This window comes from Staurois parvus, unplaced genomic scaffold (genome assembly GCF_062004578.1).
Source record: "Staurois parvus isolate SC_StPar_1 unplaced genomic scaffold, SC_StPar_1.0 ptg000561l, whole genome shotgun sequence".
Taxonomy (NCBI): Eukaryota; Metazoa; Chordata; class Amphibia; order Anura; family Ranidae; genus Staurois; species Staurois parvus.
In genome coordinates, this window is record NW_028318357.1 from 21,608 (window position 1) to 38,045 (window position 16,438).

General features: G+C 41.8%; 1 protein-coding gene across 1 annotated transcript in view; it reads left to right on the forward strand.

Annotated features, from left to right (window-relative positions):
* LOC149450867 (midasin-like) overlaps positions 1-16,438 on the forward strand; it is a gene marked incomplete at its 5' end in the record, with an annotated part of 107,224 nt that overhangs the window by 20,776 nt on the left and 70,010 nt on the right. Inside the window, 3 exons of the mRNA XM_089691289.1 lie at positions 11,748-11,863; positions 12,578-12,979; positions 13,101-13,327. Of these exons, the coding sequence (XP_089547415.1) occupies positions 11,748-11,863; positions 12,578-12,979; positions 13,101-13,327 (745 nt within the window). The remainder of the gene's footprint in view (positions 1-11,747; positions 11,864-12,577; positions 12,980-13,100; positions 13,328-16,438) is intronic.

Below are 16,438 nucleotides of genomic sequence, written 5' to 3' on the forward strand. Positions count from 1 at the left end.
GATCTTTAACCTTTATAAGGTGGTATTGCCCCCCATCCAGCATTCTTGCCTAAGTGGTTTCTAGTTTTCACTTGAATCAGGTCATTGTCCTATCCTATTTTTGTCTGAATCCTCATTCGCCAGGAGAGAAATTGCTGCATTCTTTGAATTTAGTGTGAGCCGTCAGTTTGTTTGAAATGGTCTGCACAAATCATAAGGTCCGATAATTTGTTTGTGCTCCCATAAGGGCCTAAGAAAGTGCAAGTAGCATCCAAGGCAACTATTTCTCATTGGATCCGCCAGTTAATCATTCAAGCCTGTGGTTTGAAGTGCAAGGTCCCACCCTTGCTGCTGTCCGTTAGCTTTTGTCTCAAAATAGGAGATTTACTAAAACTGGTTGACTCAGAATCTTGGGCACCTGTGCATGGTAGCCAATCAGCTTCTAACCTTGGCATGTTCAGTTAAGCTTCAGCAATAAAACCTGGAAGCTGATTGGTTTTTATGCAGAAGTGGACAAGATTCTGAGTCAACCAGGTTTAGTAAATAAACCCCAAAGGATCCATTACCCGTTCTGCTAGAACTATTTCAAGGTTTTTACTCAAACTTTTTCAGTGTCTCCAAATTGAAAGGAGTCTAGAACATTCTGGATGTCAAGACTCTTAATTTGTGGCCAAAGGTTCAAAAGTCTTGTGTGAAAAATGCCAGACCGGTCATTGCCTTCCTCCTTTTCTGAGATTTTTTTTTTGTGTCTATAGACATGGATGTTTATCTGCAAATTCCCATCTTTAACCACTTGGTTAACTGCGCTATAGCCGAATGACTACTACAGCGCGGTTACCCAGTTCTGGTAGGGCGTCATATGGATGTTTATCTGCAAATTCCCATCTTTAACCACTTGGTTAACTGCGCTATAGCCGAATGACTACTACAGCGCGGTTACCCAGTTCTGGTAGGGCGTCATTTGACGTCCTCCCAGAACGCGCCTTCCTGTGCGCCCCTACGGGCCAGCACCCGCTGACTATGTGATGAGGTAAAAGGCCAATCACTGCAACCTTTTACCACGTGATCAGCTGTGTCCAATGACACAGCAGATCACGAAGTAAATACAGTTGCCGGTTCTCGGTAGCACTTTCCTCACGCTGTCACAGCATGAGGAAAGTACTGCCAATAACCGGCAGCGGTCACAGAAGAGATCGGCACTGATCATCAGGGCACCAGCAGTGCCACCCACCAGTGCCGCCATTCAGGGCTGTCAGTCAGTGCCGCATCATCAATGCCCACCAGTGCTGCCCCATCAGTGCTGCTTATCTGTGCCACCTCATCAGTGCTGCCCATCAGTGCAGCCTCATCAATGCACATCAGTGAAGGAGAAAAATTACCTGTTTGCAAAATTTTATAATACTGTAGAAACACAGAAAAAAAATTTTTTTTTTTTTTAATTCTATGGGTTTTTTTTTGCTTACAGCACACAAAATAAAACACCCAGTGGCAATTAAATACCACCAAAAAAAAGCTCTATTTGTTTGAAAAATAAGAATATTTTCATATGGGTACAATGGTGCATGACCACACAATTGTCATTCAAAGTGCGACAGCGTTGAAAGCTGAAAATTGGCCTGGGCAGGAAGGGGGTATAAGTGCCCGGTAGGAAAGTGGTTAATGCCTTATCAACACTATCTGCATTTTGCAGTAAGTAGTTAGCATCACCCATTTATCGCTCTTTCACAGTGGGTATAGAAAAGAATCACCCCTTTATAACAATCTAATTTTGTTGCTTTGCAGCCTGAAATGAAGACTGTTTCTTTTATCCAGCTGTATTTACTCAGTGGAACCTTTAATATCCAAGTGATCTAACACCAACATGTCAGAAAAAAAATTTAAAACAGAATCACAAAGTTGGAAAAAAAATCAGCCCCTTGTGTCAGTATTTTGTTGAACAACCTTTTGCATGAATTACAGCCTTTAGTCTGTTAGGATACGTCTCTACTAACTTTTCACTTTTTCATCTAAACTTTGCAAAATTTGCACACTCATATTTGCAGAACTCTTCAAGTTCAGTTAAATTTGATGGTGACTGTTTTGTGGTTATTTTTGCTGTGTGCTTTGAGTCATTGTCATATTGGAAGTTAAACTTCTTCCCATTGACAACTTTATGGCATAGAGCAGCAGATTTTCCTCGAGGTGATCCAGTCTGTGCTGCAGAGAAACACCCCCATAACAGGATATTACCACCTTCATGCTTTACTGTAGAAATGATGTTAGTTGGATGGTGAGCGTTATTGGATTTCTGACAAACCTATAGTTTAAGCCTGGTACACACGAGCAGTATATCGTACAAAAAATACGTCTTTCTCAGCGATCGTATAATAATCAGTTCGTTGGCACACAGCTTTCATCCGAAATTATTTGAAGGGACAAGCACGAAACATTTTCTCGTACGGTACCAGATCGTACAATTTTCATTTAGTAAGTACAGTTTTTGTCTGAAAATACAAATACATTACATCACTTCTGAGTTTTCTTTCTGTTATACAAAAAGTTTTGTAGCTTTAGTAACCTCTTCACTTTCGAATGAGACTAGCATGCAAAAAAAATAAAATAAACGGACAATCATTCATCCAATATTCCCATTGTGTGTACAGGGCTTTAGTGTTCAGGACAAATAATTCAATTTTAGTCTCATCTGAGCATAACACTTTTTTCCATGTGGCTTCAGAATCTTCAAGGTGCATTTTGCCAAAGCGCAGTCGTGACTCTATATGGCCTTTCTTGAGGCGAGGCTTTTTTTCTTGCAACCCTCACATACAAGCTACGTTTTTGGAGAATTTGTGATATTGTCACGTGAACCATCACACAATGACCACTCTGTCATAACTTCCTGCAACTGCTTCATAGTTTCTGTAGGCCTCTTGGTAGCTTCTCTGATTAGTTTCCTCCTGGCTCTGTCATCCAGTTTGGAGTGAGGTCCTGATGCATGAAGGGTCTGTGTTGTGCTGGATACTTTCCACTTCTTATAGACTTCACTGCTTCTAGGCATTGATAAAGCCTTTGGTTTTTATTTTTATTTTTTATCTATCTCCTGATTTGTGCCTGTCCACAACTTTTTCCTAGATCACGGTTGTAAGTCAAGTGTCTTTGTGGGCCATTGAGAAGCTGATTCATTTTTAAGAGGGGGATAATCCTTTTTCCAACTCAAATTTGGTTTAGATTTTTTTTTTTATGACCTGTTAGTGCAAATTATAACATCCAAGTGAAAACTAGAACACCGAGTAAATACAGCTGGCTAAGACAAAAAATGTGTGTCTTCATTTCGGACAAACTACTGTTAAAGGATCGGTCCTCCCTGTCAGCCAGCATTCAACAGACAGTTCATGCTCTGCAATGCTTTGGTTGGATCCTAGCTTGAAGAAATCATCACTGAGTATAATGCAGGACACAGCCCTCTCCAGAAACTTTCTGCCTCTGAAAAAACAAATACCTTCACACTCATGCCAGGGCCCAGAGGAAACCCTCAGTTTGGCTTTACATGAGGGTCTTTGGTCTCAGATCTCATGGTTACCTCTTTGAAGGCTGTATCATATGTTCAGTTTCACTCCAGTCCATCACTATTCAACAATATGGCTATGTGGGTCGAACAGACTCTGTTCTTGGACTGTACCATGCGTCTGACCTCTAAGCCCAGATTTTCCCTAGTGTGATAGCTTTCCAACCTGACTGAAGCTAGGGGGAGGCATTTTCACCACAGTTGTAGAAGTGTCTTCTGATGGATGCCAGTCTGTTGGGCTGGGGTGCAGTCCTAAATAATCTTTTGGTGCAGTGAACTTGGTCGTTGAATGAAGCACCTTCAATATTCTGGCACTCAATTCATCCAACAGGAATTCATTTGGGCAATTCCAAGGCCTGCATCAATCCTCAAGGAGACACTTGAAGTTGCATCTCTCCAAGGGTAGCAGACTTGATTCTCCCTTGTTCAGACTTTCACAGTCCGGCCCTCTCTGCTGTTCAAATCACAGTCATGGAAAATTATCACCTACTTGTATGCGTCTTCTGTGTCTGGATCCAAGGAAATGGGCTCCCTATTCAGAGATCTTTTAAGCTCTTTGTTAGAAGAACTGGATATGGACCTGCTGGAGTTCAGATTCAAGAAAAAACTGTACAGGTTTGTCACCAGATCCAGGGATCCACCACTTTGTGGTGACATTGTTGCATCAGTTCAACTTGATTTACATCTTTCTGCCTTGGTAGATTCTTTCTCAACTACTTTTCAGGATTGAGAAGGATGATGGCATTCTGGTGATCCTCATCACAATGAAATTGACCCAGGAGGATCTGGTATTCAGGCATAGTCAATCTAATGGCTTTCAGATTACCTGGACCTCCTTTCCCAAGCTCCAGATTTCCATTTTGCTTCTTAGTTGCTGGCTGTAAAGACATAACTGTTTAAGCCATGATTCTGAGGGACAGTGGTGTTTCAAATCCAGTCTCCCCCTGGAAGGCTAGAAATTGGACTTCTCAATCTACTATAGTACCTTGAAGGCTTGTTTTAAGAGTCAAGGAACATTTATCCTAGAAAGTACTGGAATGTATGCGGTTATTACTGCTGTCCAATCCGATTTGGACTAACATCTGGGCCTTGCCCATTCAGAGACCTTTGGTCTGTCACATTCTAGGTAAGGTCTTTAAGCAGTATCTTACATTTCTCCTAACGATCGTTCCCTTTGTGTTCTCAGTCTGGTTTCCTCTGCCCTTCAGAATCCAACCTTTAAACCTAATAGGGATATTCCTTTGATGATTAGGTGGTCTTTCTTGTGGCTATTACCTCTATGAGGAGAGTGTCTGAGTTGCTAGCCTTCTCCTGTATGGAGCTTTTCTTTGTGTTGCACAAGGACAAAGTTTTCTTGAGGCTTAGGACCTCCTTCCTCTTTAAGGTGGTCCCTTCCTTCGGCATTTATCAGGATATTGTCCTTCCTTACATCTGCCTTCAAAACTTCCTAGGGAATTTTGTCTCCACTGTCTGGATAAGCTGCGATTTTACTGCTTAGATACTGAAGCTTTTGGTGAATCCAGTTCCCTCTTTGTGCTGCCTAAAAGTTTCACAAAGGGTTCTCTTGTCTTTTAATGCCACCATTGCCAGGTGGATCATACAAGTTATCATTGGAGCCTATAGTGTGACTAATAGGGTTACTCGCTTCCCTGATAAAGCACACTCTACTGTTGGTGCATCTTGAACTTTTTGGCATCACTCTTCTGTTTCTTAGATTTTCTAGGCTGCCACCTGGGCCTCTGGTAGCCTCCCTGGCGGTATTCCCGAGTGTAGCTCGGGGTAAAGTTTCAGTACCACAAGCGGAAACCCCGAGCTACACTCGGGCTTACCATGCGGCGCTGCTCCGCGATCCCTCAATCACTTACCTTGTCCTGCGCTCCCGCGATGTCCCTCCTGCAGTGTCCCCGGCAATGTAATCTGCCGTATACCGGCATCTGTCATCTGGGTTCCGTCCCCTGCGAGCGTCAGGACGTACGGGGGACGGAACGGCGGGAAATTTGAAAATGACAAAAAGTGACATTCACTAATATCACATAGTAAACCATTACTGTATCAAACCATTTCACATATATTTTGTCCTGTGTCCTGCCTGCATTTTTACTGTTCTTTCTGCCTGGAAACTGAGAAACATCCATGGCGTCCAAAAAGCGTCCCTTTAGGTCAAAATCGGTTTTAGATCAGCCAGAGAACAGCAATAGTAAATTAGAACCACTTGCAGAATTGAGTGATAATGATTCGTGGGGAAATTCATCATCAGACACTGAAAAAGATTTTTCAACTTTGCTCAGTGATGTGCGAACTTGGCGCTATATTTCAAATTTCAGTGTTTTTGGTTTGATTACATTATTGAATTCAATTTATTATTATTATATTACTATTTTTTATGATTTATGATTTATGATTTCGTGTTTCAAGTTTTATCATACCCGGAATGTTTACTAGACTCTTGTTCGGACAGATTTCAGTGAGTTATTCCTAAAAATTACAGGCCTACAATAAAAAAAAATACATATTTCCATGCAAAAAAATTACCGCTTTGAGCACAGAAATATGGCCATAATCAGACCGCTAGGGAGGTTGACTCGTTTAAGTTCTTCCAGATGGCTGTTCAGACCTTCTCTGATGCTATTTTCAGGCATAAGGTGCTATAGGCCAGTGGTTCTCAACCTGTGGAACCTCAGGACCCACATTTGCCCTTGGTCATTAAGTCACGACCCAGTCACTATTATTTTTACACTTTGTCATCAGTGTAAAGTTTTCTTCTTTTTTTTTGTAGTACCATTTTTTTCTTTCATTTACAATTTTTTTACATGCTTTGAACAGAATAGTGCAGTGTTACCAGTGTGTCTACTCTGGGGAATGTGATCAGGATTTTTTTTTTTCTTATATACACTGAGTGCTTATAACCGTGATGCTCACGGTTGTAGGCAACCATTTTTATGAACGACAGCTATTCATGTGCTATTTTTTAAATTGTGATAGCTGTGATTGGCCCTGTCTGTACCATGTGATCACTGTGACCAATCAGAGATCACCATAGTACACAATTAATTGCTATGAATGAAAGCCATTTATTGTGTAAATTTGACATGTGATCGCTGTGATTGGTCACAGTAATCAGATTGTACAGGGGTTGGCCCAGTACAGCAAGCTGTCACTGGACACAGTGGTTGACAGTTCGAGTTGAAGGAGGCGTGTGACTGGGAGGACACCTTGTGATGTTCTAACTGTTCTCCCGCTTAGCTATTCTTTGACTATAGACCAGGTGGGGAGGTAGTTAATGAGCAATGTGCAGTGGTTCGGCATGGGCTTTGCAACTGTTCAGGAAGTTGACAATGTTGAGAAAAGTTATCTTGTACAACCGGACAGTAACATGTAAGTGCTATTTGATTTTATCTGATAAGCCATGTGCCTTTGTCACTGTAACAGACCAAAGAAGGCTGCATGGGTATAGTGCAGCTGCAGTATTGTTGCCTCCAATATTTCTGAAGCCAGAGATGTAAATAAAAGGCTTTTACCAATGTTCCACACAAAACCAGTTTATTTACATGTTAATATACAGCGTTTATTACCTGCAGTCATATTTTCATAAAACAAAATGTCACCATCTTATGAAAGACTTCTGGCTCCATGCACACTGTCGTTTTAATAAATAATATAATTTTTTCTCAAAAAAAGTCCAAAAATGCTGGTTTGTCACTTTTTTTTTTTTTTCAGCGTTCGAGCGTTTGAACATTTTTACAGCTAAAAAACTCCTCTAGAAACCCACTAGTTCTGGGGGTGTTTTCCAGCCAAAAACGCCCTTGCCAAAAAACGCTGATTAGTCTGTGTGCATGGACCCATAGGACAACATGCTTGGGAGTTTACTGGCTGTAGAAAATAAATGTCCAAAGCCAAAAACAGCAGATGAAAAAATGTGTGCATGAGGACTTATGGTTCATGTATGTGAGAGAATAACTGCTTCAGGGTGCTCTCCTAATACACTGTTTACAATTTTTACTGTATGGCAGCAAATTGGCAAACATTTTATAAGTTAATGTCACCTTGCATACATTAATCACATAACCATTTAAATAACTTCCTGTTGTTCACTTGCCAAGCTGAAAGTGGTGTTTTCTGTTGTGTGTGCTCTGTGAGGAATTAATATTGCAACATTGTTAGTTTGTATTGCAAAAATACCTAATAAAGAAATACTCTATTTCTTTATTGTACAGTACAGGAATCGATTAATAGACCATAGGTTATATGCCGCTACTTTCAGATGATTGTACACTGGCAGGTTCACCCCTTGTGTCCGCTTATATCTTAGCCCATTCAGTGTCCGTCGGTAGAAGATTTTTCTAGTATCTTTTCACCAGATTTAACTTCTGTAAATATCTGAATGATTACTGCCTTTATGGCTCATTAGCGGTTTCCAAAACAGTAACTCTTAACCACTTGCCTACAGGGCACTTATACCCCCTTCCTGCCCAGGCCAATTTCCAGCTCTCAGCGCTGTCACACTTTGAATGACAATTGCGCGGTCATGCAACACTGTAACCATATGACATTTTTATAATTTTTTTGTGACAGCTTTATTTTGATAGTATTTAATCGACTCTGGGTTTTTATTTTTTCTTAAACAAACCAAAAACCGCTTAAAATTTTGGGGAAAAAATTTTTTTCTTAGTTTTTGTTGTAAAATTTTGTAAAGTCATTTTTCTCCTTCACTGATGTGTGCTAATGAGGCTGCAGTGATGGGCACTGATAGGCTGCACTGATGGACACTGATAGGTGGCACTGATGAGGAGGCACTGGTAGGTGGCACTGATGGGCATTGACAGGCATCACTGATGGGCACTGAAAGGCAGCACTGATAGGTGGCACTGACTGGCACTGATAGGAGGTACTGACGGGCACTGATAGGAGGTACTGACTGGCAGCGGTGATAGGTGGCACTGATTGGCAGCAGTGATAGGTGGCACTGATTGGCAGCAGTGATAGGTGGCACTGATTGGCAGCAGTGATAGGTGGCACTGATTGGCAGCAGTGATAGGTGGCACTGATTGGCACTGATGGGTGACACTGAAAGGCAGCTCAGATGGGCACTGATATGTGGCATTGATGTGAACTGGTAGGCACTGATATGTGGCATTGATGTGGCACTGTTCAGCACTGGCAGCTGGCACTGATGGACACTGACAGGTGGCACTTCTGGGGCCGCTCTGATCATCAGGGCACACTGATCATCAGTGCCCTGATGATCAGTGTACATGTCCCCTCCGCGGAATGCCGATAACTGGCTCTCCTCTCCTCTCGAGCTGTCATTGTGACAGCTCGTGAGGAGAGAAATGCCGATAACCGGCATTTCCCTGTTTACATGTGATCAGCTGTGATTGGACACAGCTGATCACATGACCGAGCCAACATCTTCGGCTCTTTCCGTAGATCAGTGATCCGCTGGGTCCGAAGGACACAGCGCACCGCTGATCGTCGCGCTGCGTGCCTCCTGAGCCGTGCATGCGCAGTGAGAATGGGAGGACGTCCTATGACGTACTCCCAGAACGAGAGAACCACCTTGCGCCCGTCATTGGACTATATGACGGGCGGGGGGTGGTTAAAGAGGTTACTTCCTTACCCTCTCGCCATATGCTAAATATTGCAGATTCACTGATTTAAGCAGTGTACTAGTCTATGTATAGATACACCTAGCACTGCACAGCCTCCCCAAACTAAAAAATGCTTTAGGAATGTGACCTTCTGTAAAAAGTTCTTACTACTCTGGATCAAGTAAGTGGTCCTTAAACAATTATTTGCCAAGTGCAGAGATTTTTTTCCCCCCTCCTGATAATGTTGAAACCTTGTATCCTATGGATGCAGATTTTGGCATCAAATGGTCTGTCTCTGCAGTAGACCCAGCCATTTTGGCACATATAATGCAAACACTACCATCCCTATTAAAGATACTCCCTCCCTAAAAGACTCAGCTGATAGGCGTTTGAAAACTTTTAAAAACCCCCTTTGTGCTAGCAGAACAGGCCCTACAGCCAGCCCCTCCTTTGCGATTACTCAAACTATGGCTAACTGGGACCCACAATAAACGCTGAGTGGCCCTTGCTCAAGCTAACAAGGTCTGATTATTTGGATGCTGCTGACTAGTGAGAGTGTGGGCTGGGCAAAGGTTTGTCCAGACTCAAAGCACGTTGTAGATATAGGAAGAGATACCTCAACCATCGTACACCTTGCCCGGCCTGTGTGGTTAGCAGGTAAAAGCAGCCTCAGCTTGATTCTTCCAAGCCATGCTCCCAACATATTTCACCCCACCCCCGGGGCCTAATCATGGACCAGGCGATGTGTGCAGTGGTTGGGGTATCTATTCATATTTCTACTATGACTACCTGGGCCAAGGAAATTATCTTTCTTTTAAAATACAGGCCAAATCTTTACTCAATTGCAATTTACCTGCAACCCTAATATGTTTTGTGGATCCCTCATAGATCCTGATTCGTCCTCATTCTGCATCTCCTACTGTGAAATTCTTATCCGTGTGCCCCTCCCAGGCGCAATCATCTACTGAAGGTCCTTCCTATATATAAATGTCATATCTTGGAGTACAGTACAGGACACAGGTCCTGCCCTTCTATTCTATGATTTCTCTATTACTAGCTATATTGGAGCCTTGGAGTGGGTGGGGTTAAATGGGATCACCATGAGGCTGATCAAGCAAAGTTTGTGCCAATATTCAATCACCTGAAAGTAGAGACATGTACTGATGTAACCCATAGTCTGTGAATCGAGTCCTCCAACAAGATACCAAATGTACTGGTATGCCAATATTCCTCTTTTTATTGTAAGATTTAGATTAATAAGTTTTAATAGTGTTAGATCTTTTCCTGTGGTTTTTCTCTGTGCTTCATACATTATGTGTGTATTATGCGCTCACTTTCTAGGTGTGCAATTATTCCAGGAATCTATGAAGACAAAGGAAGTGACATCGCAAAAAATGTTTACCAAAAAAAAAAAAATGTAGCGAAAGTTACTGATTCAGTTTCTTGGTTTCCAGAGTACTGCTTTGTCTTATTATGTTATGCCACAATGTTAAAGCAATAGTAAAGTCCACTTTGCAACTTTTACCTACCGGTAAGCTTATAGTAAAGCTTACCTGTAGGTAAAATGAATATCTCCTAAATGTGCACCGTTTAGGAGATATTCCAGCAAGCAGCAGCTGGTGACGTTACCAGCGCATGCGCTTTTGAAGGAACTGCAAATCCCTGCCGTTCTTTCAGAGTTCTGTGTTGTGCCCAGGGCTCCCGTTCGCATGTATTGGAGTTACGTCATCTATGCTTGGCCAATCAAATGGTCCGAGCCTGCAAAACTGGAAGAAAACCAGGCGAAAATTGAATCCTTGTCAGCATTGACAGGGTGCCGCTGAAGGGATCCGTTTTAATGGTAAGTCTGACATAATGTACTGGTATGCAGTGCATACTAGCACATTATGGCTCAAACCTGCAGGGGGGAACCATTTTTTTTTTCTTTGTAGCTTTACTACCAGTTTCATATATATCCCTTTCTTTTGTCTTTTTTTCTTGGCTCACATCTGTATGCTAGTCTTTGTACACTTGAGCTGTGGGTAGAAATATGAACCTCAAAGGCAGAAAGCATTCCAGCTTTGCTAGGTCCAGAGACCAGAAAGGGAGCAGGTGTTTAAGGAAATTTAAAGGAGATGTAGTAGTTTCTTCTCAAACAGCTGTGCCATGGCTTTTTTCTCCTTCTATAAATTCTCTCATAGTTTCCTTTTACTTCTCTCCCCTACCTCCCTTTACAGCAGTGTACATTTTGTGTTGTCTGCTTCCTTTTTTTTTTTTTTCTTTTATTATAAAGCCTTTCTGAGCTTTCAGAAAATGGGGTGGCGGCGGGAAGCTGAAATGACACATAACTCAGTGAGGACAGCTCTGAGACCTGATTGGAGGGAAGGAATCCCCCTTACCCTGCACACAGGCTGTGTGTTGTAGCTCCCTCCCATCACATTTGTTCTCTTGGTGTCAAGAAAACTTCTCAGAAGTGAGTAATGCTGATAGCAGGAGAATGAAATGACACTTGGTGTTCTTAACTGAGACAAGTACACACTATAGAAGGATATACTGTATTAATATTTCTTGTCTGAGATGTACAAACACTTTAGCTTACCTGTACAATTAACTTGCTGTGTTATTTTTTTGTGATTTTTTTTCTTTTTCTTGTTCAGGAACTTGGATTGGGGAACATTGAGCGATGCAAGGGTTTTTCTGGTCATCTGCTAAAGGTCCTTGTAAAGCAGAGGAGCTCCCTCACAGCTGTTACTGAACAGTGGATTATTTTTAGGTACCTTCTAGGCTTCCTAATACTTTTAAGTTATTAAATATGACCATATATGCAACTGGACTTATAGGCAATCTAAACATTTTGTGCAGTCATGGTGCATTCGCATCAACAAGGTATCTTTTCATTTTGTTTTATTCCTGACATAGCAGAGAAGAACCCCTTGCACACTTGTCACATACATCATTTAATAATAGCAAATTGCCAAATGCTGTTAAGCTTTAGCTGAAGGTTAAATTGTGTAAGCATCTGACTGCCCAGATTACTCAGAGTATGGTTGGATTTAAGAATATGTAAACCCGACATTTCATGTTCCTGATATGTGCCTGCTGTACCATGTGCTTGTATGAAAATGTATCCTGTTCGCTACATATTGTTTCCTTTTGAAATCCCTGGTTTTCCTGCCAGTCCCCCTACTTTCCGATTAAACACTGACCACACTGAGCAGAACACACTGTGGTCAGTCCTTTATTTGGGAACTTTGCCTTCTCTCCTTCAACGATCAGACTTTTCCTGATTCACCCCCCCACCCTACACAGCCTTTCTCGATTTAAAGATCAGTGTGCTGCTGTTTCTTCCCCAGCTCTTATGCAAGGGAAACATATTCACAAATAAAAATGGAAAAAAGGCATTTATGTTTTTTATATCTATGAACAAATGTTTTGCTTTTCGTTTCTCTTAAGTTTTCACTCCACTTTTTTTTTGTTCATGTTTCAGAAAATTGCTGAGCAGCATTCAGGAGATCCATTCACGCTTAGATACAACTAATGACTACAAGATTGCTTTCCCACCGCAGGACGGGATGCAACAATGGCTTGACCGACTGCACCACCTGGTTACACAAAGCAGTGTTGTACTGAAGGAGCTATCATTGTTTGTAGAGTGCTGTCCTGTAAAAACTAGTGAAAGTGAAGATGGTTTACCTAATGCAACAGAACTGAACATGCCATCTCCTGCTACTGCTGACTGGCTACCAAAGCTGTGCACCATGCGGAAATCAGACGACAACTGGCAGCAGCTGAATGCTTCAGTGACAAAAATGTTAGGAGAAATAAGAACCTTAAAGACAGCTGTGGATAAGCTACAACCACAGCCTGGTGGTACTCCCTTTTATTCTTGGTGAGCATGTTTTCCAAAGGCCTTTCATAATTAGATCTATGATGTGACTGGATGAAATTAGTTTGATACAATTAAGATTTCATTAACATTGAAAAATCTGCTTTTTCATGTTTTACTTCAGGACAAACTTTCAAACTTGTTCAGTAGCCATGGACACCATGCTGGAGATTGCTGTTGACTTAAGGGATGTTGAGTTGCTGTTTGTTCTGCCTGAGACAGAAGTGAAGGAGGCTGCACAGCATATGATCTTTCTGAGGAGCATTCACTACCTCAGAGAAGAGATCCGTATCGCAGGAAGGGAGTTCTCCTTGTGGAAATCCCGTCTGCAGGCGATTGGACGAGCAAAGAGTAAGATGACATTTTAAAGGGAGTGATGGTGTGTAAAAGTACAATACATTTTAGTTGGAGCAAATAACGGTACTGTAAATGAGAAACAGTACACGAAGTTGGAGATGGGGAGCAAAAATGTATGTGCACCTTTTAGCCTAAAGTTTCGCTTTCTTCACAGCACTAGTCAGCTAGTCACATATCACCCATAATTTAGAAATGTACCCCGTGGCCTGTATTCCCATACAGTCTGTCACTTATCCAGCCCCTGCCTATTGTTACAAAGACCTACATATTGTTTACTATAGGCACTAAAGCTGGTATGCGCCTTTTCATATCGAGTAGCTAGGACTGGAGGAGAACATTTACAGGGTCTCAAGCAAAGTAGTAGTGTAATATGTGTGGATATAAGGTTTGTACTGCATGAGCGATTTCTACATGTTGGATGATCTTGCATGCCTTCAGCTGTAAGGAAATAGTACCTCTTGAACATGGGCTACTTACATAAGCAGAACAGACAAACAGATGCATAAAGTACAGACAGCTGTGTTAAATTATGACAATTTGACTTAACAACTGACACATAACTGCAGCAGAGGAAACTGAGCTCTTGCTGAAAAGCACCAAGTTATTGGTTTGACTTTTTGCTATTAAACATGTCCAGTAAAAAAAGTTTACACCAAAATGTAGTCTGCTACATGTCTTTGCTAAAAAAAAAAAAAATCCCAATACGTGTAAATTACTTAGTTTATGTGAAAGTTATAGCGTGTACAAATGGCGGTGTATATATACTGGGATTTTTTTTATTTTTTTTGCTAGTAATGGCGGCAATCAGTGACTTATAGCGGGACTACGACGGACATTCTAACACTGGAGGGGAACTGACTTGGTGTCAGTGTGTCAGTGCTAAAACACAAAAAAAAGCATTGACACTGTACTAATGGCACTTAGCAGGAAGGGGTTAACATGAGGAGCAATCAAAGGGTTAACTGTGTGCTGGGAGTGTTTTACTTGGGGGTGGTGTCAGTGTGCTTCACTGTAATCACACTGCTTTGGATGGCTGTGCTGTGCCCCGAGCTGACAGGGAGGAGAACTGTTAGTAAACAAAACATCCTCCCCGTCAGAGGTCCTTGGAAATTACCAGATGTCGGTGATTAATCATCGGCTGGGACCTGGTGATTTACAGCTGCGAATGGCGGTGCGGGTAGGGCACACGCAGGCTCCCTACCTGGAGATGCAAAATCACATATATATACATGATATTGCACACCAGTACCGCCCTGTAGCAGTATTTCTGCTATAGGGTGGTCGGGAAGTGGTTAAAGATCAGCCTTCAAGCATATACTATTCATGTGGGCTGTTTAATTTTACTTTTTAAGAAACGAACTTTCCAGTTTCCTGGTGTCCCTCAAAATTAGCAGAGCTTTGGGCTCTTAAGCTGGACAGATTACTTTTAGCACACTCGTTAAAGAATCTTGATTTAGTACTATCCATTCAGACACCGAAAAATATAAGTCAATCAGAGACTAAAAGATAGAAAGCATAAACATACTTTACAGCAAAAAGCTTGTGTTTGAGAGTTTCTAGAGCAAACTTAATATTCCATACCACATAGACATGTTAAGCTGCTTCTTTTCACTTCACCGTTTCCTTTATTTTCTGCACAGGCCAGAAATGTAAGCACTTGAATTTTGATATAACTTATTTCTTAAGTGTATATGGTTTTGATTCTCTGTGGTGCATATTTACTTATCAGTGATTACACAATAGTGAAATCCAGCTTAAATTAGAATATCTTGACATACATGGTTTACACATTTGGTGGTGCATGATGATTGTCTTCGGATTGTTCAGGATTTCAGGAATGAGTATCCATAATGCATTTCCTATAGTAAGGATAGACATGTGTTCTGCAATGCTGCTATGGTGCTTTCTCTGGGCAATAAATGCACTGCTGCACAAATTATTATATACATTTGTGCAACAAATATTACTCTTTTCTTATCCATTGAGGCACTGGAAGTCTTAAACCCTTGGCTTATACTACTGCCTATAGGAGGATTGGACACCAACAGCCAAAGAAACTGTAGGTCAGGCTAGGATATAAACCCTCTAACTGTCCTAGTGGATTGATGTCGCTACGGTATTAAGTACTACATTGTGATTTTTCAAGAAATGTTTTCTTCAGTTTATATCAAGACTCTTTTCCACACTGTTGTTGGATGTTTTCCCTCTGATTTCCGATTATCTGGCATGGTTTTCTTTAGTTTAGCTTTTGAACTGGACTACAGTTGGACCCCACTGGACTAAACGTTAACAGGGCTAGCCTGGAAGTGACCTCAGAGTCATGAGTCTCCTTCCAGCTCCGTAGGCACTGACATTGTCCGATCTCTGAAGACTTAGTAAGTCGGGCAGAGGACCATGAGCAACAGGTAATGATGGAACCTAGTGACCAAAAAAATGAGGGCCTTATAATTCTTTACTGCGTACCTTTATTACTCATTTACCAATGGGTTTACTACGTAAGAGGTTAATGCTTTGGAGAGTGGAGTTGCAATCTGCTGGGTTGAGTGTGGCATGCAGGCCTCACTGTTTTCCCTGACTTAGTGTGAACAAAACATCTCCCTGCTGTTGCTTGTGTGGTAGAGCACCTTGTGTAACTTTGATCTCATCCTGCTGCCCTTCTACAGTGACTTTAGTCACCTCTGGCCATCCAACCTTCCAGTCACTGACTTGGTGTACTGGAAGCAGGAGAAGTTTTGTGAGTACATGATTTTGTGCCTCTTACTCTGAGCCTACATGTTGCTTAACCACACTGCTTTCAGCATGCTCACTAATGGTGCTGACATCTGGAGTCACATTGCTAGTGTCATTCATTTCCTCAGGTTTATGATAGGCTTTATTGGGTTTGGCCTGGTTCTTTGCTTGTTTTTTCTTTTCATTGGTCGTGCAGTACTTTGATCAGAGTCATCAAACAACTGGGTTATCTGGGTCAGAGGCCAAAGCCACACTCCCATGCCCTTACCATGTAGAATTCTGTATCTGACTTGGCTACTGCCATAGCGGCTTCTGAGAGGAAGAAGGGTCAGCCGCACACCGGAGGATAGATGAATATAGTGTGTATTGATCCAT